Source organism: Harpegnathos saltator, unplaced genomic scaffold, assembly GCF_003227715.2.
Source record: "Harpegnathos saltator strain DR-91 unplaced genomic scaffold, Hsal_v8.6 scaffold101, whole genome shotgun sequence".
Taxonomy (NCBI): domain Eukaryota; kingdom Metazoa; phylum Arthropoda; class Insecta; order Hymenoptera; family Formicidae; genus Harpegnathos; species Harpegnathos saltator.
The window spans coordinates 684,522-709,931 of NW_020229875.1; the positions used below are offsets into that span (position 1 = coordinate 684,522).

General features: G+C 49.9%; 1 protein-coding gene across 1 annotated transcript in view; it reads right to left on the bottom strand.

Annotated features, from left to right (window-relative positions):
• Nucleotides 1-25,410, bottom strand: part of LOC105182430 (uncharacterized) — a 192,543-nt gene that overhangs the window by 125,608 nt on the left and 41,525 nt on the right. Inside the window, exons 3-5 of the mRNA XM_025298694.1 lie at nucleotides 8,220-8,288; nucleotides 7,954-8,022; nucleotides 7,697-7,740 (exon numbers count right to left, since the gene is read on the bottom strand). Of these exons, the coding sequence (XP_025154479.1) occupies nucleotides 7,697-7,740; nucleotides 7,954-8,022; nucleotides 8,220-8,288 (182 nt within the window). The remainder of the gene's footprint in view (nucleotides 1-7,696; nucleotides 7,741-7,953; nucleotides 8,023-8,219; nucleotides 8,289-25,410) is intronic.

Below are 25,410 nucleotides of genomic sequence, written 5' to 3' on the forward strand. Positions count from 1 at the left end.
CGGAGAATTAGCATATTCGAGAGAGCGGGGAATCCAATATTCTGGGCTGCCTCATCGAAGATGAGTCAAGAACGCGTATATTCGCGCTGGTGGTGCTCGAGCCCCGCGAGACTACGTCGTGAGGGAGACCCTCACGTGTGTGCCGACATGGTTACGCGTGCGAATGCTTCCGTTCGACGCTTCTTTTCAAAGCGACCGGGACACGTTTATGATTCCCCCGAACGTGACAAATTTTCACGTTCACCCGCAGAATTTGTATCTTTTGATCGCTGGAGAATTTAATCCCCTGAAATTTCGTTCTGCGATAAAGCGGGGCGAAAATAAGTACGCGAAATTTTTCAGACACGCCGGAGTGTGCTCCAACGTCAAAAGCCATCGGCATCCTTAAGTCTACGCCCTCACCCTTCGCGGAGAGGGCTCGCGGCCGACGGGTGAACGGCGACGAAGAGCGCTTGTCGCTACTCTAAGTACACAGAACTTGTATTTAAAACATCCTTCCCGCGAAATACCGATATAGGTGAGTTCTCGTCGTAAGGGGACGACTCAAGGTACGGAGAGTATAGAGCCTCCTGGTTTCCCAGGCGGTGGATGCTTGGGGGTTGCCGAGCGTACGCGAGAATTTGCTACCCCTCCAACCCTTCCTGCTGCTGGCGAGGTATGCCTTTGGCCTTTGTCATTTAATATCGGTGCCGGTATGCAAGGACTCGGGGTAAGGAAGCCTCGGGTGATCGCTTTGATGGCTGGGCGGTCCATTCGCGAATTTATGGCAAGTTAACTCCCCTCTTGCCCCCTTTGACCCCTTCCAGCGCCTAGGCGAGTCACCGTTAGTCGGAGAAACCCCAATTTCGATCGAAGACGCTCCGATTGCATGGATTTGGTTTCAGCGAAATTACTCGAGATACAGCAGGTTACCTTGATTCTCCGATATTATGGACAGTACCACCCTAATTTCGGCTGATCCGACGTAAGCTAATGTGGAACAATCTGCACCGGATATATCGAATAAACTTCTTGACCCTCCCGCGCGTGTGTCAAGCGCACTATCACTTTGCAAACGACTGAGCGCGATCGTACGACACAGCAGAGCAATCGCAGCATATGCTCATAATACAACGGCACAGTACAACGCTAATTCGGTATTTCGATAATTAAGTGACGGTGAAGTGACGTTCATATAAAGCAAATAATGTACGAGAACGGGGAACACGCGTTCAAAGAGATTGCTCGGAGGAAATTGCATGCGAAGGAAACAACCTTCGATGAGAAATAACTCGTTCGGAAGAATCGGCACCGCCGAGCCTTTTAAAACAAGGCTGATAAAAGAAGGGTTGCCGAGGCTTTTCAAACCCTCCCCGAATATTGTGGCGAAAGAAGAAGGACGGAGAAACGAAAGCAGCGGAGAATTCTTGACTAACAAGGGTCTTCGATACAATGGGGTCGCCGCGAAATTAAAGGAACGATTATCGTTAGCAAGCGGCCGGGCGCGATCGGAGGTGGGACAGTTAGCGGTCAGCTGGACGAAACCACGTGAGAAATTTGAGGACGCCTCGGTGAGAAGACCGAAATACCGAGGCGAGCAGACGCAACGTGTCTGTTAAGTACACGTATCTCGCGAGAAAATTGTGAAAGTACAACGGCGCGACTTCCACTCAAACTTTACATAGTTCCCAGCTGCACTGTGACCGTCTCGAGATTCCGACCGATGCAACAGACCTGATGAGTCAGACTTTTCTTGACAGTATTTGTCGGAAGTTATTGAAGCGCGAAAGACAAAGAATTGGAGGAAGTCAAAAGTGAGAGGAACTAATGCGCGACCAAGGCTGCGGCGAAAGATGGGCGGCGGCGAAGCGGATAGAAGAAAAATAAAGGGAGAGAAGCTGTGGAGCGCGCAGAGGGACTGTAAAGAAGAGCCCCCTGCCTCCTGCCCACCTTCCGAATCCTGCGAGCAGATATCCGCCGTAATTACTAATAAGTTTTCGACACGAAATGAGGTGAGGAAAAGGGAGAGGGTTAATCCGAAAGTACGACCGAAAGGGGTTCGAAGTTACTTCTGATACCTAGCAGACGGAAAACCCGGTGGGGCCAATGAGGATCAACGAAGAGAGGAACGGATGTTACGAGGAGGACTGAACGAAGAGCGAGAGTGAGGGTAAGTGGAAGAGAAAGGGAGGGAGGGGGAGAGAGAGAGAGAGAGAGACACACACACAGAGGGCTGAGGAGGGACGGAGAATCGTCCCCATCGTTTCCATCGAGAAGTCGGGTGGCTGAAAGCAGTTAAAGATTCGCGATGTCTTTTCGATCCCGTGCCGAGATATTCGTAATTACTGTTTGTGTTTCTCTTCGTCGGCGGCCGTATTTATCCCCTTGAAGCTCGACCCTCCGCCGACGGTGCCGATGTCGTATCTTTCGAACTCTTCCAGCCAACCCCGCAGTCGGCATCGTTCCACCCGCCCTTAAATCCTACCGAAGATACCCCGATTCACGATCTCTCCCTCGTACCTAACGCTCCGCTCTCGCGGAGGAAGTGGCCTGCTCTTTCCGATTCCTTGCGTTAACGCTGATCCTTATCGCGGCCCGAATCCTCGCGGCTGGGACGGGGACATACTGAAGCTTCTCGAAAGGGTGATGCTTCGCCCGGGGTTGAAACGAGGATTTTAATTCGGCGCATTTGATTTATCGGCCTTAATGTCGAGCGCCTTCAGCGAATTTTCAATTAGACAGTTCGGAATAACGCCGCGATACAAGAAGCTCGCAACCCCCCCACACAGTTCAATCTTTAAATTATTTCTAATTTTTCCTGCGCTTCCATGCTGCTCCAAAAATACTCGATACTACCTGTGTCATATTTCGGAGATAAGACTCTTCATAAAGAATTTACAGTCGATACATTCCAGTGTCAAAGAATCAGTTTTACCGCCACCCTCAACTCAAGAGGAAAACACTGTCAAGAGTGTGTGCAATAAAAATGTGGAAGGTATCATCAGGACTACGTCGGCTTCCTGCGTGACGGGCTACATCCGATGGACGATATAATTGATGGTAGTCGTTAAAATTAGGCGGCAAAATCAATCAATATTTTACGATCGTTAATAATCACCTGAGCACACGCTCTGTGACACGTTAATTGCTGCACGGTGTTATATAGTGCTACGCGGGATCGTTTATCATCCGGCCTACTGACTTACAACAAAGTAGTCATTGAACGTACGCGAGAGTAAGGGCTATGGAATTTATGCGTAACGTCTCAATCCTACTGTCTCTCTCTCCCTCGGGAGAGAGACTCGCTCCTGACTGATATTGAAATGTCTCCGCAGACCTTGGACGTTGTCGCGACGTTGTCCACGCTGCTGGAATAAAATTGATCGCGGCGAAAACGTTCGGTGCTCGCGGTATCCTAACGACGTATCCTTTTTAATCACTCCGATTTAGCCGTGTTAACGATCGAAAATTTCACGATACATCCGAAAAGGGTTTCCTCGGCTTTTCCGTGCTGCTTTCGCCGCAAATGTACGTGACGTTTAATGGAGGAAATTATGTACGCTATATTTGACCGGCGGCGCAGAGAGAACCTTGTCTCCGGTGTCAGGCTATATATTCCGTTTAAAGAAATCTGACACATTGTACGTGTCAGACACGTAACACGATGTGCTGCTCCCGCCGCATTCGAAATATCATCGCGGAAAGCACGAGCGAATTCGATTGCGCGCTGAAGCGATGCTTCACGGCCCATCATAGCGCTCCTTCGCGGTAGAAACGGATTAAGCTTATTCCTTCGGCTCTATTCCGGCCGCGAGATAAACGCGCCCGGTCATACGCGGACAACGTTGCGACAGTAAAACGCGCGTGGTTTCGAAGGGCCTCTAGATAGGCCGAAGGACCCTCATTTGCTACTACGACGCTCCGAGAGCGGTAATGTTTTCCTTCCCGAGCGGGCCGCTTGATTTATTTTATTGCTTTTGGCCTAACGTTCGGCGTTTATTTCGTCGAATTACAAGAAAGGGGTTGCTCGCGCCAGTCGCTAAAAGGCTGCGCGCCCTGCCCCGCCGCGCCTCCAAGTCCGCAGCCTTATGCTATTCCCAGTTATAATTTATATCGAAGATGCCCGCGCGGAGAGCATCGAGATGGCGCGGACAAAGAAGTCAAGCGGAAGATTCAAGGGAGAAATAAGAATTCGCTCGGAGATCCACTTGGCGACGGTAAGATCGACAGTCGGACCGGAGTGCGCGCTAATCGCGTTCTGGCGCGTCCCGCGAGCGCGACTGACGGACGAAAAAAGCACGGAGCCTGAGTCCTGACGTGAAATCAACTTATCGGGACTTCAACGACGAATATCTCCGGTTAGGCTGGAATAAACGAGCTCGTGCGAGCACGGCGGAATTAGTCCGGATATCCGCGAAAGGCGGAAAATCGATGTTTAGCTCGATGCCAGGGCGCAGGAAAGAGAAAAGCTCCTCCCCCCGCTCGGCATCGTTCACCATCTTAATGTTTGCGATGGTGTTACGGTTGTGGGGTTGCTATGATAATTGTAATGAACGCCTCGAGATTCCGCGAGCCCATCTGCGCCCACGCGTTTCGGCCCGCCTGCCCCCGTCGCCCCGTCCCGCCCCCCGCCCGTTGACTTTGAGAGGCGAAACGAACGAGCAACGTTCTCTCTGTACAAACTCGGGAGCTCTTAAGTACCGAACTTGTTCGAATTGATTTAAGTGCTGAATGCTAAATCAACCGAAGGGCCCACCCTACACCGGCCGGCGAGAAAGAGCGCGGCTCCGCGGAGGGAAGGAGAGACGCGAGGAGAATTTACGAGTCGCGCGGGCGCGCTCGCGCGCGCGCGAGCGCGGAGTCTCGCGTTCACGTGTAGTATCCTCTCCTCTCTCTCTCTCTCTCTCTCTCTCTCTCTCTGCGAGGAGAATCGACCCGACGGTGTCGACCCCTCGGTGTAATCAGTATTTCGCGTGGATCAGATGCAGTTTAATGTAAAGGTAGGCGGTGTAACTAGCCTTTGTTCTCCGGGAGGCTTCCGGAGGACAGATAATCGGAGATGTATAGTCTCGCCGAGGTAATTAGTTAAGCGTGTAAAACAGCGCCCTGCGAGGATACGCGCGATTATTTATATCGTGGCGTGCAAATAATGCCGGTAATAAAAGCACGAAGGGGGATGCGTTCGCGAACGCGCTCGCGCTCGCGCGCGCACGAGCCATTTACATCTTGGATTAAGCATATTTTTTTAAAAAGACGCACAGCCTGTGACGTTGAACTTATGCGCGGGCGAGATTTATCTCGCGCCGGGAGGGTCAGAGGGACACCGTGATATCGGCCGATCTCTATCGCGCAATCTCTCCCTCTCTCTCGCGTTGTATCGCGCGCTATTGATTACGCGGCTCGGAATGCGCTATTATAAGAGCGCATAATAAATGATCCGCGCCGTAATTGCGCGAAACTTGGCTCAAGCTATTGAACGATGCGGCATTCCGTGATCCGTAATTTATAACCGAACTTCATGTGCCTTGTGAATGTAATTACGTTATCTCGCGATAATTACTTCATTTTCCGCAGTCTTCTTAGCTTACGGCTAACGCTCTTGCGGGACGGTAAACTCGGGCAAGAGGATGAAACGATTCTTGAACTTAGCATACTTTAGACTCGCGCAGCGAGTTTTGCGGCGGATCTGACGCGAGCTTTACAACTCGACTCTCAAATACCGGGGGATCACTGACGCTTCGGAGCACGGCATTTCGCAAATTATGCGTCACTTTCGTCAAAAAATTACTCATCTTTTAGACTCGAGGGAGCTTCGTTACCACACTCTCGTTAAACTCCTGACGACGCATCGTGAAGAAAGGGAAAAAGAAAAAAAATTCTCTCGCGAATTGCGAATAATCGGTGAGTGGGAAGTGCTAATTCGCAAGGATAATCTTGTGAATAATTTTGTGAAAAAATCAACGGCACGTATGCGACGCATACGTAATCTCGTTAATAATCTCAACACGTCGTTCATCAGCCTAACTTGAAAGTTTCTTACAACCCCCCCAAATCCTTCCACCCCCCGCTCATGACGGAGAGAGAATATCGTATTCAATCGCCATCCTTATACAGATAATTTGTGCGACACGATCATTCACGGACGTCACCAGCGCGGCAATTAACCGTCGCCCGAGATAACCGCGTCTGGGATCGACTTTACGAAAATACGATTACGAGATTACGGTCTAAGGTCAAGTAGGAAAGACTTCCAGGAGTACAAGCTCCCTTCTTCGTCTGTCTTCGAAACTTCTGCCTCCGCACTCTTTGCTTTATACTTTATTGCTCTATGCGCTACGGTACGCGCGAGAATATATCCGCGATGACATACGCGCGTTTTATTACGTGAAAGATACCGCAAGACGCGCGCTATCGCGCGTCGTATCGAATTGCTTTTCGTATATAACGTATTTCATATATAATATATTCATATACTTCATATTTCATATAAAATATTTCATGTATAACTTCGCATTCTTATATCTTATAAAAATACGCGCATTGTTTCAGAAAATCTTATAAATTTCGCACGATGACTCGTCTCATCGGCAATCAATGCGATTTACGTCTACTGGTTGCATGCACTACGTGAAGTGGCGCCTTTTAAGCGCTCAAATTGTTCACTTATCGATTCACCGGTCCCGCGTTGTCCAGCCAGTCCAAGTCCAGGTCCAGTCCAGGGCCAGGTCATCCAGCTTCCGGCATATTCCGTAGCTGTCGTCGTCCCACGCCGGTCGCACCACGCTTCAATTCACTTCGCTGTATTCGCGACCGCGATAATATTTTACGACGGTGACACGGATAGGTCGTAAATTTCGAAAAGATTATTCTGATACTTCAAGAACGGACTAACCAGTCGCGCGTAAACAAACAAACCATGTTGTGACCGACAACACTGAGCGCGGAAAAAAATATCACGCACCGCGAACGCGATTATGTCCATTGTGTGTCGACAAGCGAGATTCTATTTTCGCGTATTAAAATTCTAACTAACGTTTAAATTTCAACTTATAACGGTAACGACCCATATACGCGTCGAATTTAACATTTCGAGCGAAATAATATTATAATACGACACGTGTGGAAAATTACTGAAATTTTTGCAATGATTTCCGAGATATATATGTCGAAATATGTAAATTCTGCGCTATTTATATCTCTGACTTTGCGACGATTGCTAAATTTATCGCGAGCAAAATAATCGCGTATTTCGCGTGTTATGGCGCAATTTTGAGGCGCCAATATGAGGCACGATTCTGAGGCGCCAATATCAGGCGCCAATGTGAGGCGCCAATGTGAGGCGCCAATGTGAGGCGCCAATGTGAGGCGCAATTTTTAGGCATACGGCACAAACATACAAAATCCTACACTGAGAGAAAAGTGTTTGATACTTGTGACTTTTTTTTATTGCATGACTAATAAGCTAATCTCAATCAGAAAACCCGTTTTTACAATAAGTATCTGTTACAACGTTATTAGTAGTAATCGATCGTGCATAATGTTATTATTCTTTATTTAAAAAAAAATAAACAAATATAGCCAGTGGTGAAAATAATTGTAATTGGTAATAAGATTAACGATTTCTTTCTCTCAGTGTACATGCAAAAATCTACGAACTATGTAAATCGCATTATTTTCGTATAAAAATCAATCACCAAAATCTTTGTTTCTGACTCACCAAAGTACCAGCAGATCAGAATCGGCCACATTCTGCTACATACGCTACATGGAACAAAAAAATAACATCGTCGATTAGAGATAGAGATTAATTATTTAAGAAAATAGGCGTATTCAGAAAAATACGTGTGAATATGAGAATGTTATATTTTCACGATCGTTGCGATTCAACGATCTAAAGCTTCGACCTCTAAGCAACGTCCTTGTTTACGATCGTAAAATGTTTCATACAAGAGTACAGGAGGTTTATAAACTCACCTTCGAGCCGATCCCGCTTGGCCCGAGCCGAATCCTTCGGCACGGCATTGTTTACACGTCTCGCCGAATCTGTAACAAAAACAAAAAAAGGTGTTTAATATAAATACAAAGAGATGCGAATACGTTAATAGGAGCGGCTCAATACTGTACGTTTAATTTTTAGTTTAAAAAGACGCGAATATTAATACAAGAAAATGTGAATCGTCAAGAATACGGCGGTTGTACATTCACTTTTTTTATTATTTAACTTTTATTATTTAACTAACCTTCGCGTCGGTCCTGCCTGGCCCGAGCCGGGTCCTCCGGCACGGCATCGCCTGCACGTTTCGCCAAATCTGTAACAAAAGACAAGTGTTGTGTTCAGTAATATAAAAAGATGCATCGTTACTATACATTTCACTTTATACTTTAAAAAGACGCGGATATTAATATCAAGGAAATGCGAATACGTCAAGAATACGGAAAAGTGACTGCTACCTTTGAGATTTATGGATGCTGCGATTGTAACAAATTATCCATGCACTATTATCACGCACACATACACATTAGCGTATACACACACACATATATATATATATGCGCGTACTCGCGAAAAAACGTGACGCGTCTCACGTCCGGCCGATCGATTCCGGAAATTTCGGGAGCCCTGCCCGATGTCTCCGTTCTGTTTAGCGGCGCGTCATTGACTGATAGCTCGACGGTCATACCTGCGTATAATATTGCTCCGCGGTCACGTGACCCAAGATACACCTCAGAGCACTTTTACGACACTTGTTGGTTCGTTTCACATTTTCCGATAATCGATAATCGATATTTACGATAATACGATTGATTTCGTCGTTCTCTCATCGTAATACGGACATTACTTTGAGCATTTAAAGTACATAATATTAATAAATAAGTACATAATATTTCACGACACTCATCAATTAATTTCGTATTTTCCGATATTTTATATTCAATATTCAATATTCAATTACGAAATTTTCAAACGCAAAATCGCCGAGATGCGTAATCCCCATGATGACATATTTTACACGCAATGCTTTCAGGTAACAATGAGACGATGCCGTCTTTTTAATAAAGGACGTGTCGCGAGTCACAGAAACGGCTCACAGGAGCGAGCAATTTTCGTAAATCAGAAATATCGCGGGAGGGTAGAAGCGCAGGAGGGAGGGTTTCTGAAATCGTACGTTCCGGGGAACGTACGTGGCCACACCGCGATGGCTGGTCGTGTCGCGTCTACATCGCGTATGTAGCCGGAGGCGCGTTATCTCGTTGAGCAATGACGTCGGACTTTTTTTTCACGTAGATCTTATCCGCGGATCCACGCGGATTCCGGTTGAGAGAGTGTGAGAACATCCACGGGACCGGTAACGCGGCGGAGACGGTCGTTCGTCGGCAACGCGCGCTTTCGTGACACGGCGAGCGGCGAACGAGATCTCTCGACGAGAGTTGGCGGGACATCCCGCCAAGGGTCGCGATAGTCTTTGCTTCTGATTTCTGAGCAGCCACGAGAAAGAAAGTAATCGCTGAAATCGCGGCTCTCCCGTCTCGCTCGTTGCCCGTTTCCAAGTATACGCTTTGCTTCGCGCGCAGGGAAAACGCGGCAAATAATATCCGCGAGTAAACGAGCGAAGATATCACTCGCCGCCCGATTCCCCATCGCCGCGCGTATCCGCGCTATTGTCGTTTCCCGCGGGCGCGAGATGGATCGCTTCGCAATTGGCTGCGAGGCACGCCGTCTCCTCCGTTACCGAAGGCCAGCCCCGACGAAATGATTGAAATACGTCCGCGGCACGAGGTAAGAGTACAGGCCCGCTAATATTGCCCTTATACGGCGACAGCGGTAAATCCGCGCCTGAGCGCAGAAGAAACTGCCCGAGCGACGTTAATTTGTGAACAATTACAGGCACCTGCTGCGTACACACCGGCTTATGCCCGCTGCACGGGCCCTCGGGAGACAAAGACGCGCGAGAGGGTTCCGGGGACGCGCCATAGCGGCCATCGCCGCATTCTTTCCTCAGGCGCGGATCTAACCACGGTGACACGCCGGTGTTTTCCTACGTGTCTCTTTGATCCTCCGAGCCGACGACACCGGGCGTTTCGTATCGGTGTGACATCGCGGCGCAAAGTGCCCGAGAGAGAACGAGAGGAAGGGGGTGGGGTGGGGGGGGGAGAGGACAGGGAAGTCTGCTGGGAGATTGTTTCTCAAAGCGATCCTCTCTCGAATCGAGCGAAAAAAGAAACGATGGAAATATTCGATCGAGCAGCCAATCGCGACGATTAGCCGCAAAAGTCGCGGCGCCGAATTTTGGTCGCACAATGCGTGCGAAATGCGCGCTCAGAATGCGGCTCAGAGCAAGCAGACTTCGGTGAGAACCTGTTCCCGACCGTGGCACACATTGCGAACCTACGGAACACGTAGTCGTTAATAATTCGGAGCTTAGGCATGTTTATGTGAGAAAACAAATCGCGCGAGTGGCCGCGCGAACAAAAATTCCTTTCCCCTTTCGGCATCGACCGCCAGGTATTTTGCATACCGGACGTTTGTCTCGGCGGATCGATGTTTCGCGCGATGACACGTGTGTCGTTTTTCTTTCAAGAAACAAATAAGGATTATATAAAACCCAAGCGTCTCCACAGCGTGGAGGGTCGACGACAAATTACGCGGACGTGGAATTTTTCGCGACGAGAAGAGCATTTAGTCGCCGAGCAATAAATTCCGCGGGTTCCCAATGTCGCGCCAAAATAGTTGCCTATAGGTGCGCGCGGATGCGCGAACCGCTCTACATCGAAAATTACGGGAAAACAAAGAATTTAGGCGAGACGCCAGCGAGCGCGATCGTCATAGCACTTTGGATGATTGCGATTAATTAATTTTACTCCGAGTCGAGACACTTAGTTTCCGTTCGTTTAAGCTCGTTAATACGCTATCCTCTCCCTCCCCCTCTCTTCCTCTCTCTCTCTCTCTCTTCCTCTCTCTCTCTCTCTCTCTCTCTCTCTCTCTCTCTCTCTCTCTCTCCATTCTCGTCTCCCTCGCAGTCTCCGCGCGTCTGTCCTTCTTTCTCCTTCAACGCTTCCTTCAACGCACTGCAGAAACGACTCTCTCAGTTTACGCCGTACATGTAAATTCATCAGCTGCATCATGCGTTCCGCGAGGAACGACCTCCGCGAGCGAGCGATCTACTCGCCAAGCTCTCCGACCGTGGAGAACCCTGAAATTTGAGACCGTCGTCGTAAAAACAAGAGGAAAAAAAATATATCACGCTTGAAAATCAGATGTTTCGCATTGTGTGAGTTCAGCAGGAGTCGCGCGTCGAAACTGTCTCGTTTAGTTAACAAACGGAAACTTCTGTAATGGCTCGCGCTTTCGAGAATCGAAAGACCTAATCTAACGCCCGTAACTTCTCGACGGCGGCGGTGGCCGGCGAATTTCAGCTACTTTGATATCTGTCTTTAACAGCGCGGGTCATCTAATGAAATTAATGGCGAGGACTGATCCTTCTTCCCTGCCGACGCGCGGTGCCGTGGGAAGTCGTTCGCGGGTCATCGCTGGTAACACGTTGACGGCGACGTTTGTCGACGTGCATTTACCTGAACGGCTTCTTCTTCTCGCCTCGAAACCGCTCGTAAAAGTTCGCCGGCACGATGTACCTACGTGATGATAATTGTCGAGATTAGGACGACGAGAAGCCCGATGCTCTCTCTTTCTCTCTCTTTCCCTCTCTGTGCCTTTCTCTCGCACTCTTTCTCGAGCTAGTTAAAAGTAACGGCGCGTATTCAGCAGATCCGTACTGGCGATTCAAAATCTCAGCGTTTTACGGCAGAATTCAAAACCGGTGTGGCAGGTGTGTGACGCTCTTGGCCTCATAATTACATTTAATTTTTAGTGAGGTTTACGAAACGACCCGAGCCGCGCTCGGAATGAATGTTTAATGGGCAGATATTATCAATGAAAAATCCCTCGCGTGCATTATTGTCTCGATTTGTTTCTTACTTTCGTTACTTTCTTATCAGCGCGTATCAAGCAGCAACGAAAGGAAATTTCGCTTCGTCAATTGTCTACTGTCCAATTAAAGAAAATATTTCTCCAGTATTCGCGTTGCGAATGTTCACATTAATTTATATTGTATCGTCCTGAGAGAACGCTCAAGCCATTTGCGTGAATCATAAGGTGGGGCCTAAAAATATCTATATTAACGGTATCCAACCGCTCGAGTATCACCCGGGTACCTTTATTTCCTCCAAGTACATTTCGAGTACCCGACGATTTCGCACAGGTTACTCGCGAGTACACGCCGGCGACAAATGGCGAACGGACGTTACTCGCAATTCCTGGCTCCCAACATCCGCGTGCTCGATTATTTCGTGCAACGGCCGAATATCCTGTCGAGTAACGCATTGGCAAATTTCAGCATCGGTCAGACGGTCGAGCAGCCGAATTACCGATCGAATTACCTGCGGCACGCCGGCGCAACGCGCCGTGGACCCACCCTGAAAAAGCAACGACAAAACTCGCGACAGTTCACACGAGCCGCGGCAGCCGCGCAGCGGCCGCTGCACAATTTCTTCGTACGAGGAAGTTATGCGCTCGCGGCTTATGAGAATCGCGATACGTAAATGACGGTTGGGGCATTACATAAAATGGAAGTTTAATTGAAGCCAAACAATAATGCGATGTGCGCGAAACCATGCGGGTCAGGAATGGCATTCGTTATGTGTCTCTGCAGCTCTCTCACTCTCTCGCCTCCTCCTCTGCCCTCTTCCCCCCCCCCGCCCCGTCCTCGCGCGCCTCTCCTCTCCGCAATATCCATCCCTGTCCCTCCCTCCCTCCCTCTCTCTTGTATTCCCTCATTCTCGTCTGCTCGCTCGCGCGCATGTCTCCATGTCGAACGTATTAAATTTCATATATCGCCTCTCCCTTCGCGAGGCTTACACTCCCACGATGCGCAATTGCTCGCATTCCCCGCAATCTAGAAATCTAGATCACTATTAATTTTATATCCTTCTCCTCCTACGATCCTCCTTCCTCGCTCCACCCCTCTCCCGCTCCCGCGGCTGCCCCCTCATCGCCGCCGCCGCCGCCGCCGCCGCCGCTTCGTCGGCGCTCCGAGCAGCCGACGAGCTTGCACAATTGTGCATTAGCGAGATGTTGCTTTCTGAGCTGCGAATCGTTACTAAAATCGTCGAAGGTTTATCTGATTTTCTTGAAACGCGCGCGGTAAATCGTGGCCTCTTGTCGCGAAGCGACACTCGATGCTTTCGTTATTACTTCGTTACCGTTGAACCGTCTGCGTGAATCCGAGCGATGCAAGCGGACCGAATATAAAATCCGCGTTTCGAACAATCATTTAACGTCCGCGCGGTGGGCCCGAGGGAATTCTTAAAGTGTTCTATAATAAGTACAAGTTTCGAAGAGAATGTACCGAGACTGATTTGATTTCGTTATCCATCCCTCCTCCCAAACCTTACCCACACCTGCGCGGCGGGGTTTTAAATATGTCGCAAACGCTCGGGGAAGTAGTGCACAGAGGGAAAGAGAGAGAGAGAGAGAGAGAGAGAGTGTGTGTAACAAGTTCCACATAAATCTCTGATAACGTTTCGACGACGAGACTAACAATAATGCCTCGCATTATGCTGCCGCCGTAACGGACACCGGAATGGAATTAGACGGTTCTCGGTGCACACCTTTACGGGACGATAAGTTCCCGGGAAATATAAGCTCCTTCGGCGACGTCAAATCGAAGGGGATGTTCAGCGTGAGAGCGCGTAGCGAAGTCGGAGACGAAGTAATTTCAACCATCTGGAGAGTCTTAATTAATGGGATATCTTACTGTTCCACTTCTTTCCGGTGCGCTGGTGTGCTAGCCGATTAAGCAAATATGTATCTTTCTCCCGGTCGCATGGCCGACGGAGTAATTACAATCGGTATTCGTTATCGCGCCACGCCCGAGTAGATGCCGCGCTCCGCACATAATTATTAAGTTTTCCTGGCGGTAATAAATACGTCGAAATTTATATCTGTGACCAGGAGGCGCGCCGCGGCGCGCAATACGTTCTCCGCTCGGATGCCGCGCACGAAAACCAAATGAAATCAATGTATCGAGTTACTTAATTAGTCGCGGTTAATTGGATAACTGGTTTTAAACGTCTTGCCATTTAACAACGGCGCTCAAGGTAGCCGAAGGGAATCGTTTTTATTGATAATCGCGCCGGTACGTTATTCCGCACGAGAGGGCTCGCCGTCGCACGATATTCAAATGCCACATTCTCTGTCGCGAATAATATTAATGAGACAATCTCATTTTCGTTCTTTATTAATACGATCCTCTCCGTATTGTAATTACGCTCCGTCGTCCAAGTATCTTTCCACCACGACGACGATTTGCTAAAGCCCGCGCGCTTACAAGTATCGAACTATTTGCTGATGAATCGTGTGTCGATCGTGCCTGTACAACGTCGACAAAGAAACGTCAGAATCGCAAATATCGTCGATGGAAAGTCTAAATCAATTTGCACGAACGTTGAGCAAACTAATCCTACTACCGGAAAATACGCCCCCTCTTCCAACATTTTCTCTCAATTTTGCTTGTTCTAATTACACATGGAAAAAGATCCGTAGACGGGACAAGCTCGTGTCAGTAAACCACGGTTCTAATTTAAAGGATGGACTTGCCTCCAGCGGAAGAAAATTTTACTCGCGCGCGCTTCTCAATCACTCGAGTGTGCCAAGTACGTTCTGTACGTTCTGCAAATAACGCTTAACTACGTCACGTCGTAACGCAATTTCGCTAGACAAGATGCCGGATATAAGGCAAAAGTCGACGAGAGAAGTCGTGCCAATCACGGAATCATGTCTTTGTCTCTACGAAATCCGCGTGCAAGAGCAGCGGATAACCAAAGAGAAAGAAAAGATGGGTAACGCGCGATGGAGCAAAGGAGACGTGTGGAAAAAAGATGAAGAAAGGAGAGAAAGAGAAGCACAGAGAGAGAGAGAGAGAGAGAGAGAGAGAGAAAGAGAGAAAGAAAGAGAAAGAGAGGGAGAGAGAGAGAGAGAGAGAGAAGGGAGAGAGGAGATAAATGCTGGAAAGGGACGCATGCATGCATACAATGGTGCAGAAACGACCGTCCAGTCAAGGATGCATTTTATAGGTCCAATGCCTTTTATAGTCCGCAGGACTGCTGGCGGCTCTAAAGAGACTGCTGCGATGAGGAATCCCGTGCAATTAAACGCTTATTGCTTGCATATCTTCGAATCGATCCGCCACTAAAGTGAGTATTGGCTCTGGTAGTAAAAGCTCCTAGATAACCGACGGCGCTAACTGCCGACCGTGTCTCGATCTTCGGATTTCGAGCAACGCGCGTCAAAAAGGCTACAGTAGACAAGTGTATTTCTCCAAAGTAACATCACGTTCCGGTGAGCAAATTTTTCAATAGATGGAGCATCAAGCAACCGGTTTTCGATTGAAGTAGCAAGTATTGCGAACGCCGACGAAAGAGAAGAGAATCACATTTTGCGCGGAAAACAAGTGGATTTCGGCGATCTCGTAACTCGTGGATCGTGCTCTTCTAGAATTACGAGATTTTCTACCCGCCCTGAGATAAGCTAAATAAGGTCAAGGCACTGATCTTAAGGCGCATTGCGGCCAGAAGGTCCAACATGGCGTGTGTAATAATAAAGAATATTTTTTAGAACGATTTAATTGGGTGGATTCTTATCAACTTGTACTCAAGGCTAAAAGATTTTTTGAGTAAAAAAACGTTCTGTTGTAGCTTAAACCCATTACTACTTGGCGCAGGATTGCAGGAATGAGAGCGACCAAAAAGGACTGTAAATATTTTCCTAGCGGGCTGTTCCCGGCGAAGTGGTTGATTTTATGATTTTATGGGTTTAATTTTATGAAGCTGTCGATTAGATTCGCGGTACCGCTTTTTACACCCGTTTCGCTTTTTATATCGGAAAAAAAGGAAGAGGGAGGGGGGGGGGACTCTGGCGGACGCGCATATCTCTTGACTCTGATTTTACGACGGTCTCGCCGCGCTAGTCGTTAGACTTTCGCGACAATCGATCGATATCTCGCATGTTGTTGCAAAAGTAGCCGCGCGTGCACGCTCCTAAATATCGAGTCACACCTGTTTTCTACTTCCTGCCTGCACAAAACCTCCGCGCAACAGCCAAAGCCGCGAATCGCACGAGAGCGCGCGTTCTGAAAGGCCAATCGTTAAAACATTCCACCGGAGCGACATCCCGTAACGTCTTCATGGACGTGACGGGCACCTCCGCGAGTCGGCACTGGTTTATGATTAAGCCGATTTAACGATCATACGTGGCGCGATGCAAAGCGTCCAGGCTGAAAGTTGAAACAATTAAAACAATACGCGCCGACAATCTATATACCGAGAGGCAAGCTCCTTCATTTCCGCCGTTCTCTTTAGTGGCTCGCTCATCAAACAAGATGGTCATGGTGCGCGATTCGTCGCCGTCCTCCCCCGTCCGCGTCCGCGGAGGCAGCCGCGTCCACCTCTCAAACGTCCCACCGTGCCATCCGAAGCCACGACTCGTCGGGCTTTAGTCAGCACGGTGCTCATTGCTACATTACTAATTTCCGCCCTCGGCCTCGGCCGTTCTCTCGCGCTGCCCGTGATATACGTACACGAAGCGATGCCATGAGCGCGATCAGGCGTGTACACCGTGCGAGCGTGTCGGTGGTGTCCGCGTGCGAGAGATAATGCGTCCACCTACAAACCAATCTATTAGGCGCCATCTCTCTGACTGCTCACTTACATCGGTCTGTCCGGCCCCGCCGTCTCTCTTCTCGTGGCTCGTTACCCCTTACCGCCAGCGCTCTTCATCATCGAGGCTCCTCTCGCCTACCGGAAGCAGGCCGATGCTGGACACCCACGCGCGCGTGATCGCGTATCCGCGAGCGGCGCGGATGGAAGAATGTGGACCGACCGGCGGCGCGAGTCTCTGAGAGAGAGAGAGAGAGAGAGAGAGAGAGACAGATTTGTCGCTCGCTCTGCATTGTCGGCTGCGAGAGTATATGCCCTCCCCCTCTCCGATACGGAGGGAGGGGGAGGGAGAAAGAGTGGTGACAGGTGACGAGGATTGCACACGGGAAGAAGCCCGAGGAAGACGAGTTTGTGTTGCTGCAATTTCACGCAAACAATTAGGAACACGAAGAGCGAGCACAAGGAGGAAATTTCGCACGAGTGACGAAGATGGAAGAAAATCGCGGGAACCCGCGGAAGAAATCGTTTGGCGAGTCGCGCGAGTTTTGAGTAATTCCGATTGTCCCGGCTTCCCTGGCGCAGCGTGAACAAAGGACACTGCGGAGCTTTGAGTCGGCTCGGCGCGAGATCGCGAGGGCAGTCGCTCGACGTATGTTTCCGGGAAAACGGCTCCGGTAATATCTATCGCTCCCATAAGTTCCCTTCTGATCGGCACCGCACAGTGGGCATTTTGTCCTCCGCGTTCGCGGCTCGATGAGAACCATGTTACGCGCTATTACACCACCACCGGCGGCGGCGGCGGCGGCGGCGGCGGCGGCGGCGGCGGCGGCGGCAGCGGCGGCAGCGGCAGCGGTCGAGAGAACAGCTTCGAAGAAGGATACTATATTCGCGAGTGTCGCCGTCGCGTCATCGTATCATCTAATAACGAACATCCGAGTCGACCCGCTGACCGAATGTAGTCCGTCAATGATGCGTCGGAGTGTGAGCCGTTGAAATTCATTATTCTCAATTCTCGTAAACAGGCGGTTATAAATTATTCAGGCCGAATGCCCCGCCACGTTGGGATGACCTAAGCGGTCGGATAGCCGCTAACTGCCGGTAAATTAGCCAATTGAGGACTTCGAGTATCCGCGGATATCTTATTACACACTTGGCGGCTTACAGCCATGGCGCCCGTGTGCCTGTATCTTCGTCCGCGCGCGCGCGCGTGTGATGCACATAATCCTCCTCTTCCTCCGCGCTTCATCAGCGAGCTCGTCTTTCATCGCAAATCGTCGCGATCAATGTGACGATAAATAGCGATGAGGCAATAGAGCGGTTATTTCGCCGTGTACGAATTCAAACGCACGATCGACGAGACGACGAGGCGGATATTTCGACGTGAACGCGCGACTAGACATTACCAGATGTATATCACACTCTTATCGTAATTCTAAAAAAAGAGAAGAGAAGCTCTCCCCGCAATATCCCTCTCTCGTCCTCTCTTTTTCATCTTTCGAGCTCGGCACTGTCTCCGCCACGAGCAAGTGGATTTACCTCGTAAATCGTAATATATTAAGCAAGACGGGACACGCGAGAACGAGCGCCGCGACCCGGCTCGCAGGTGAACACGAAAATAATTAACTGCCGAGTTCGCAGAGGCGGTCTAGAAGCGGCTCCGTGAGAACGACTCGCGGGGAACGATTTCGAGAAAGACACCTCCGCGATGACGATTCGTCCAGCGAGCAGCGAGCAGGAGGTGACGACGACGGCCGGCGGCGGCGGTTCGTGAAATCAGTAAGCAAATTTATTCTCCCATAGACCAACGCCTCTCGACCGCGTCCGGCCGTGTCATTACACCCTTTCACGATCCTCGTTAGCAAGGATTCGCGATCCGCATGCGTAAAGCACGGATCCTGTAATAAGACGGACACGTAGCCAACCGCGTCGTAGTCGGTGGTGGCGACGACGACGGCGACGACGACGACGACTACATCGCAGGAAGACTGAACACGAGCACGAGTACACGCGCACTTTCTTTGTACCGATTGTCACCGTTACGTCTCCGTGTAATCTCCGCCGAACGTAGCATTATTCTCTCGTTCCGGCCATTCTTTTATTCACAGAGTCCGCGAGAGCTGGATGTGTCTTCGTGGATTAATATCACGTCCGTAATTGCGAACGCTATCGGGACAAACCTGAATGCCCGGTGCCCAAGTGGTACCTGACTTTGCGGGCAACTGTCCGAGTACCCGGAAGTAAGAATCGCGGGTCAACAGCCGAGTAATACCCGCCTGCCGGCTGCTATTTGATTTCCACAACGATGGATTTTGATGGACCATCGCAATTGCCGATTTCGGCTTTCGCACGGTATTCGCGTTACTCGAGCTATTTGAAAAATAACACGGCTACTCAGACACGCTTCCGGGGGGGGGGGGGGGATACTCGAAAAGCCCGGGAACAAGGCGAGCTAATACTCGAGTACCCGGCTAGCGGCCGAAACGTATTCGGCCTTCTGAATATGGACAATTAATTCGCGACGTAGCCGTGTGTGACTCATACACAATCACTCACAGCGGAAGCGCTTCTCGTGATAGACGCGTCATTCCCGATAAAAAAGAGAATCGTGCGAGAGACGTGATAATTGAATAATTGAATAGACGTGGACATTTCTTCTAATTACACCGAAGACCTCGCAGGACAGACCGTCCGCAAACCTCCGGGCTGGAAAAACTTTCCTCCGTTTTATCTCCGTTCCGCGGCAATTTCACCGCGCGCATAGACTTAAATTGAAGCAGTTGCTCTCCGTAAGTGAGTGACTAAGGAAGAGGAAGGACTTGTCCTCTCTTGAGCACCCGGCCAGGAATCGCGGCGCGAAATGAACTCGGGCATAACACATCCTTGCGCGCGGTCGGACGGATGTTCGCCGCTTAACACGAAGAGACGGCGGATCTTGGTGTAAACCTGGCAGGCGCCATTATCGTAGCTCAAAACCACGAACGCGACGCGACAAATCAAATCTCCGCGCTAAGCGACTGAAAACAGGACGAATAGACGAAAACGGCAGCAAGAGGGGAGGGCCGAGGGGGCGGGAGAGCCGGCGGATGGAGATGCAAGCTCTCGCGAGAAATCGTGATACAGAATTTCTGCCACTGGAATTTCACCGGACGCGCGGCACTTCTCCACGAGCCATTGAACAGCCATCAGCCGCGTCGCGATGTTCAATGAGCGGACAGTCGAGAGTGCGAGGATTTCCGTTTTAATACACGCTCGGCGAAATGGCGAAACTTGCGCGCGCGCGCGCGCGCGCGCGCGCGACGCTCCAAGGATAGTCTTGATTTTCCGCAAGTCGGAATCGCTCATCGCGAGGTGCCATTTTCCCCAAACAATTGACGAGTCGATGACAGAACTCTCGTCATACGCGCACGAAGGATCCGCGAAATCACGTTTTGTTATCCTGCATTCTTTCAGCGAGGCGGGATCGTTCATTTCTCCTACCCGAGGCGAGGCTGTCTGGAGAGCCACGGATGCGACTCGCTGGTCGCCTCCTTTGTTCCAAGACGCTGATATAACGAATTGGTCGGAGAAGATTCGCCCCGAGGACAGTGCTAAATCAAAATTTTCCCGCAAGATCGCCCGCGCTTGTGTCTAAAATATCAGCGAAATCCTGCCAAGTGACGTTCTACTGTTCCATGTTCCTTCATAGCCGAGCGACACGCGGACTTCTTGCTCCCTCGGTCGGTGCCCCTAACGCGCGATACAGCAACGCGAATATTATTATTAATGAGCGCGACGAGCGGGAATGCGCGCGTTAAAAGGCACACACCGCGTGCGGTGACAGATAAGCGAAAGCCAAACTCACAAAAGCCGCCAGAGCTCAGGAGCGGCCTCGCGCTCCTCTCCCCCCTCCTCCTCTGCATCTGCACAACGACCCCTGCATTCTGTTCATCACATTATGTTTTTGTAATATGTTGTAACGACGGCCGAGCGGCCGACACGAGCCTGGGCTTAGACGCGCGATCTACGGCCGACTTTTCCCGGCGAAAAGCCGGATAACGACTTCCAAGACAGTCATGACGCGACGTAGCGACACCCGACGCTTTTAACCTGCCGGAATAATAATAACCGAGCGGTAATCGCGCCTAATGCTCGCCGAGGGCCTCGCCGGGGTAAAAAGAAAGAGATACATCGCTGCGCGTACGCGCGCGCATAGTGTCTTCGCGGCGAGACGGAGAGTGAAGTTGGCCGATAGGGCGTACTTTACGATCGTACGAGGAAATGTACTCGCCCAACTATTTTCGTACTTTCGCCAGTCGAGCGAGGTAGAGGAAGAGAAAAGCCCCGAACGGCGGGAATAGAAAAGACTGGATCAATTGCCGTTTTTAGACTCGGCTCCGATAACAGGGGATCGCTTTAAAATACGACGATTAAATCTGCAAAGTTCTCACAATCCTTTTTGAGTAAGTTTTTAGCATTTAGCTCGGTAAATATAGACTCCGCGACACTGCAATTGAGAGATAACGAGATTTCACAACCAAAGCGATCCTGATTAGGCATTAGCTTGAAAAATATAACGGACTAAGTCAAGCTACGTGCTACAGGGAGCAATTATAAAATGGAAACGAACCGGTTAACCTTCCGACATGAATGATTGAATATTATTATCTTATTAAAAAAAGAACCCGCCCGATGTAATATACAAGGACAATTCAATCTTAATGGCGCATGTGTGACAAATCTGATGAGTGTCAAAGTAAATGAAAATTCTCCAATTTCATATTCCTGGCGTTGTTTGCGCGATACAGGAATTATGCAGGAGAATCGTACAACAGGCGATATTATTTCGATCCTCGCTAAGTATGTCAGATCCTCACTAAAGATCGCTAAAGAGCCGTACGCGACCGCGACCTGGACTCGCGATTATGCTCATCCGTGAAACACCTGGCGCGAAATGAGAAAGAAGCCGGCGGAGAAGGAAAAAAATTATTCCTCCGCAAATTTCTCTCGTTTGCGCCGTCCGTCCGTCTCGATACTCATCAGCGATTGTCCGACCGCCGACTATCGGTCGACAGCACGGACACGCTGTTTACGCACTACGTCGCGGGTTTCCGGTGAAATCATCGCGCGAATCGTCTCGGTGCGGCGCGAACAATCGCGCGACCATAGTTAATACGGTCGAACGAAGTTTCATGGCGGTGAGCGGCTAATGTCCCAGCCGAGCACTGTCGCCTCGATTAAGGCGCGAGCGAGCGAGGACACGCGAGCAACGAACGAAGATGCCGCCGAGATCAGGAGGAAGCAAGAAACATACAGAGAGAGGGAGAGTGTGTGTGTGTGTGTGTGTGTATGTATGTGCACGACGTTGAACCTTCGAATGAGACAGCGAATAAAAAGTTACGCCTCTTTCCCTGAGACGGAAAAAATGGAGAACGCGCGTACGTGAGATGGGAGAGGATGTAATCACGAAGGAATACATTTCCCAGCTCGTAGCCGCCATGATTAATGTAGAGTCCAGAACAGACACCAATCAATTTCTGGGGATCCAGCACCTTGGAAAAATCAGAGACTGATCAGAGAGAAATCGACTGACGCGAAATCAGCTCTCGCGAAAACCAAACAGATGGATGGGTATTAAACTATAACGATATTCGGCTCTGAATGTCCGCAATGTTGAGCAACTGGTAACATAACCAGCCCAAAATTGCCTGATTTATACCGGCGGTGCTGAAGCGTAAATGTGCAGAGGAGTGTATCGCCATCGACGTGAGCGTAAGGTTGAAACTTTGGGACTTTGATTCGAAAAGAGCAGGTGAAACCCCTTGTTTGTTTGTGTCTGGTCACCGTCCGTTTCTGCGCGTGAAAATGGGCGTAATTTATAGAGGCCGGAAAGAGCACAGTTGCTTACGAAAAACAGTTATAAAAATCAAGAATCCGCCATGCGTGCCGGTGTTATGATGACTGGGGACGACGACGCGACGCACACGCGGCCGCTCGGTCCCTCGACGGCGTCGCCGTCGCCGTGTCGTCGTCGTGGTCGTCGTTGTCGTCGGCGTCGGGACGTGACGGTTCGCATAATCGTGACGGACGTGATAATCGCCGAGACGCGCCGTCGTCACACCTCGTGCGTCGCTCGAGCTGAGCGCTCACTTACAATTATCAGCTGGACGACGCTTGCTGTGCGCGCACGCTTTCCCGGCGCCCACGTCGGCCTCGTGATCCAGACAATGGTTAGAGATGCACGATCGCCGGATGGAAATTGGAGTTTCGACTTAATACAACATGATAATGCTCGCCTTCGAAACAGGACATACACGGGAGCGGCGCGCGAGGGTAGCCGAGAGTCGCAATTAAACATTCTCGCGATCTTCATCACGATCACGAGATACATATTTCATCGACGCGTGTAGGCAATTTCTTAAATTAACCCACTTGAGGTCCTGTACTAACACCCCCCTCCCCCCTCTATTGGTCCGTGTGAACGCTTGTGGCTCCTCGGGATGATTATTGGGATGATCTTTTGAATTATTTATCGGCTAGCCGATTATTTTTGCCAAATTAACCGGTGTATCACGTAATTAATGTAAATATCGCGTAATTAATGTAAATAGTGCTTTAGAGAAATCAGAGGTCAAGTCAGCTGCCGCGGAAATCGATAAAAGATGGCGAGTGAGTCTCGAATCGACGCCAACACAAGACCAACCGAGCGTGCCATTAACGCGTATGTGAAATAACACTTTGCGAAAGGATCAGAGCACAATTTGAGAACGCACCGAGGCTGCGAAAGCATGATGATGTGAGCGTCGCGTCGCGTCGCTTCGCGCTCGAGTGTTTACTTCAGCGTCGCCGTCCTCGTCGTCGTCGTTGCAGCTCGCAAGGACCGCACACCATATCTAATAGTGAAATAACTCAAATAATTCAAAAGGAGTTATGCGAATGCCTTATCGTCCTGACGCTTTGAATTACCCGCGCCGGCGATGCCCAGGAAGGATGAAGGCGGCGGCCGCGGTGGCTGCGGCGACGGCGGTGAAGGAGCTCTCGCCGGTGGTGGGAACGTATTTTTAGAATGATCTATGCATCGTTTGATTCCGAAGATTGCGCTCTCCCGAGACCAACAAACCGAGTGTCTTAACGGGATCTGGTTACGAACCTGACGGCGCGTGTTTTCGGATTCCTGTAGGTCGGCTTCGTCCTGGGACGAAACGCGTTATCGCTACGACGAATCTACCTTCTCGCCTCTCGCTTCTTTTCCTTCAGCACGCTGACAGGAGGGCCCGTTAGATTCATGCCGATCTAGATTGCTGGAGGTCCCTCTTCTTCGCCGCCCTTGCCCCGCCCTCATCGCTCTTTGCCATTTTCTGCGTTGAATCGCTTGCTCGGCGAGCGCCTCGCGCGTTTCTTATCCGTCGGATATTTTCCGCGACGCTTTCTAGCGCCGCGTAATAAAATCGGCACTCGCCGCTGAGGTGACTCGCGGGACGCGTGCATTCAAATCTGAGAGTCGATTAATGGCGCACATTCGTCGTGTGATTGTGCAAAATTCAACCATCTCATTGAACGTCGCCTGCAGTAATCAGAGCATTGACTCGAAACGCGATTATTACGATCGTTATTATATTGTCCAAATTCGATGAAGCCACAGGTGAACTTCGGAATTGATTACGCCTCGGAAGCATAAAGATTCCCGTCTGATATGTCTGTCACTGATATTCACGTCACTTTTAATCGAATCTTTGGAGACGGGCTTGAATGTGAAATCGGATGATTAATGAGAATTAACGTGACAGGCCGAATTAAATTAGGAACTTTGATTAAAACGCGCCAGCGAAAGTCCCAAATTATTCTCAGAAGAGATACGGAAAGAGATCGTCGTGTATTGCTGTGCAAAAAATATGACGAGTATATTATCGGAGGTTGATTTAAAAAAATCGAAGAACATTGGTCTCACGTTTTAACGTGAAACTGCAGAGAGTAAATTAGAGGAGAATACTTAAGCCGCGGAAGACGAAAAGCTTCACGAAAATCGTCCGACTAATTAAACAGTTCGGAAATTGCGATTTGTTGTTTCACCGTACGGGGGGGGGGGGGGGAACGTAAGAATAAGACTCTGAGATATTTAGTCTCATATTTACAGGTTCCATCGCACCCCTCCGTCATATGCTTATTCCTCGGCGCGACATTAAGCTGAATTCGTTTCCTGTTGCGGATTTTCAATTATCGCGCAATTATGCGAGGCGTACGCTCGACGTGCGCTGTTTCGCCGGGCGAACTGTTCGAATCAAGAGGGAAACCCATGCTTCTCGTAGGAAGACGGTTCGTAAGACCGCGCCTAGGCGAATCATCGCCCAAGATTTCAAGTAGATCCTCAGTAGATTGGACTTCGAGTCGACTCGCACGCGAAGCATCATCCCTCGCAAATTATCCCGCGAGAGTTCCACTCGGTGGGCATATGCACATACACACACGCGCGCGCGCACACACACACACACACATACAATCAACCACCCACCCACCCGCGCACATACACACATACACGTACACGCATATACACACATACGCACACAAAGTCATGGTGCAGTTACGGCGTGCCACGGCGACCAAGTAGAAGGTAAAAGGAGGAGGTCCGCACGAACGCGAGGAAAAAGGCAAAAGGAAAATAAGAAAACGAAGCAACGCGCCGCCGCGCGTCTTGCACGACGTGCCACGATCAAGATCGCAAGATCTAACCGGCGGGCATGGTGCTCA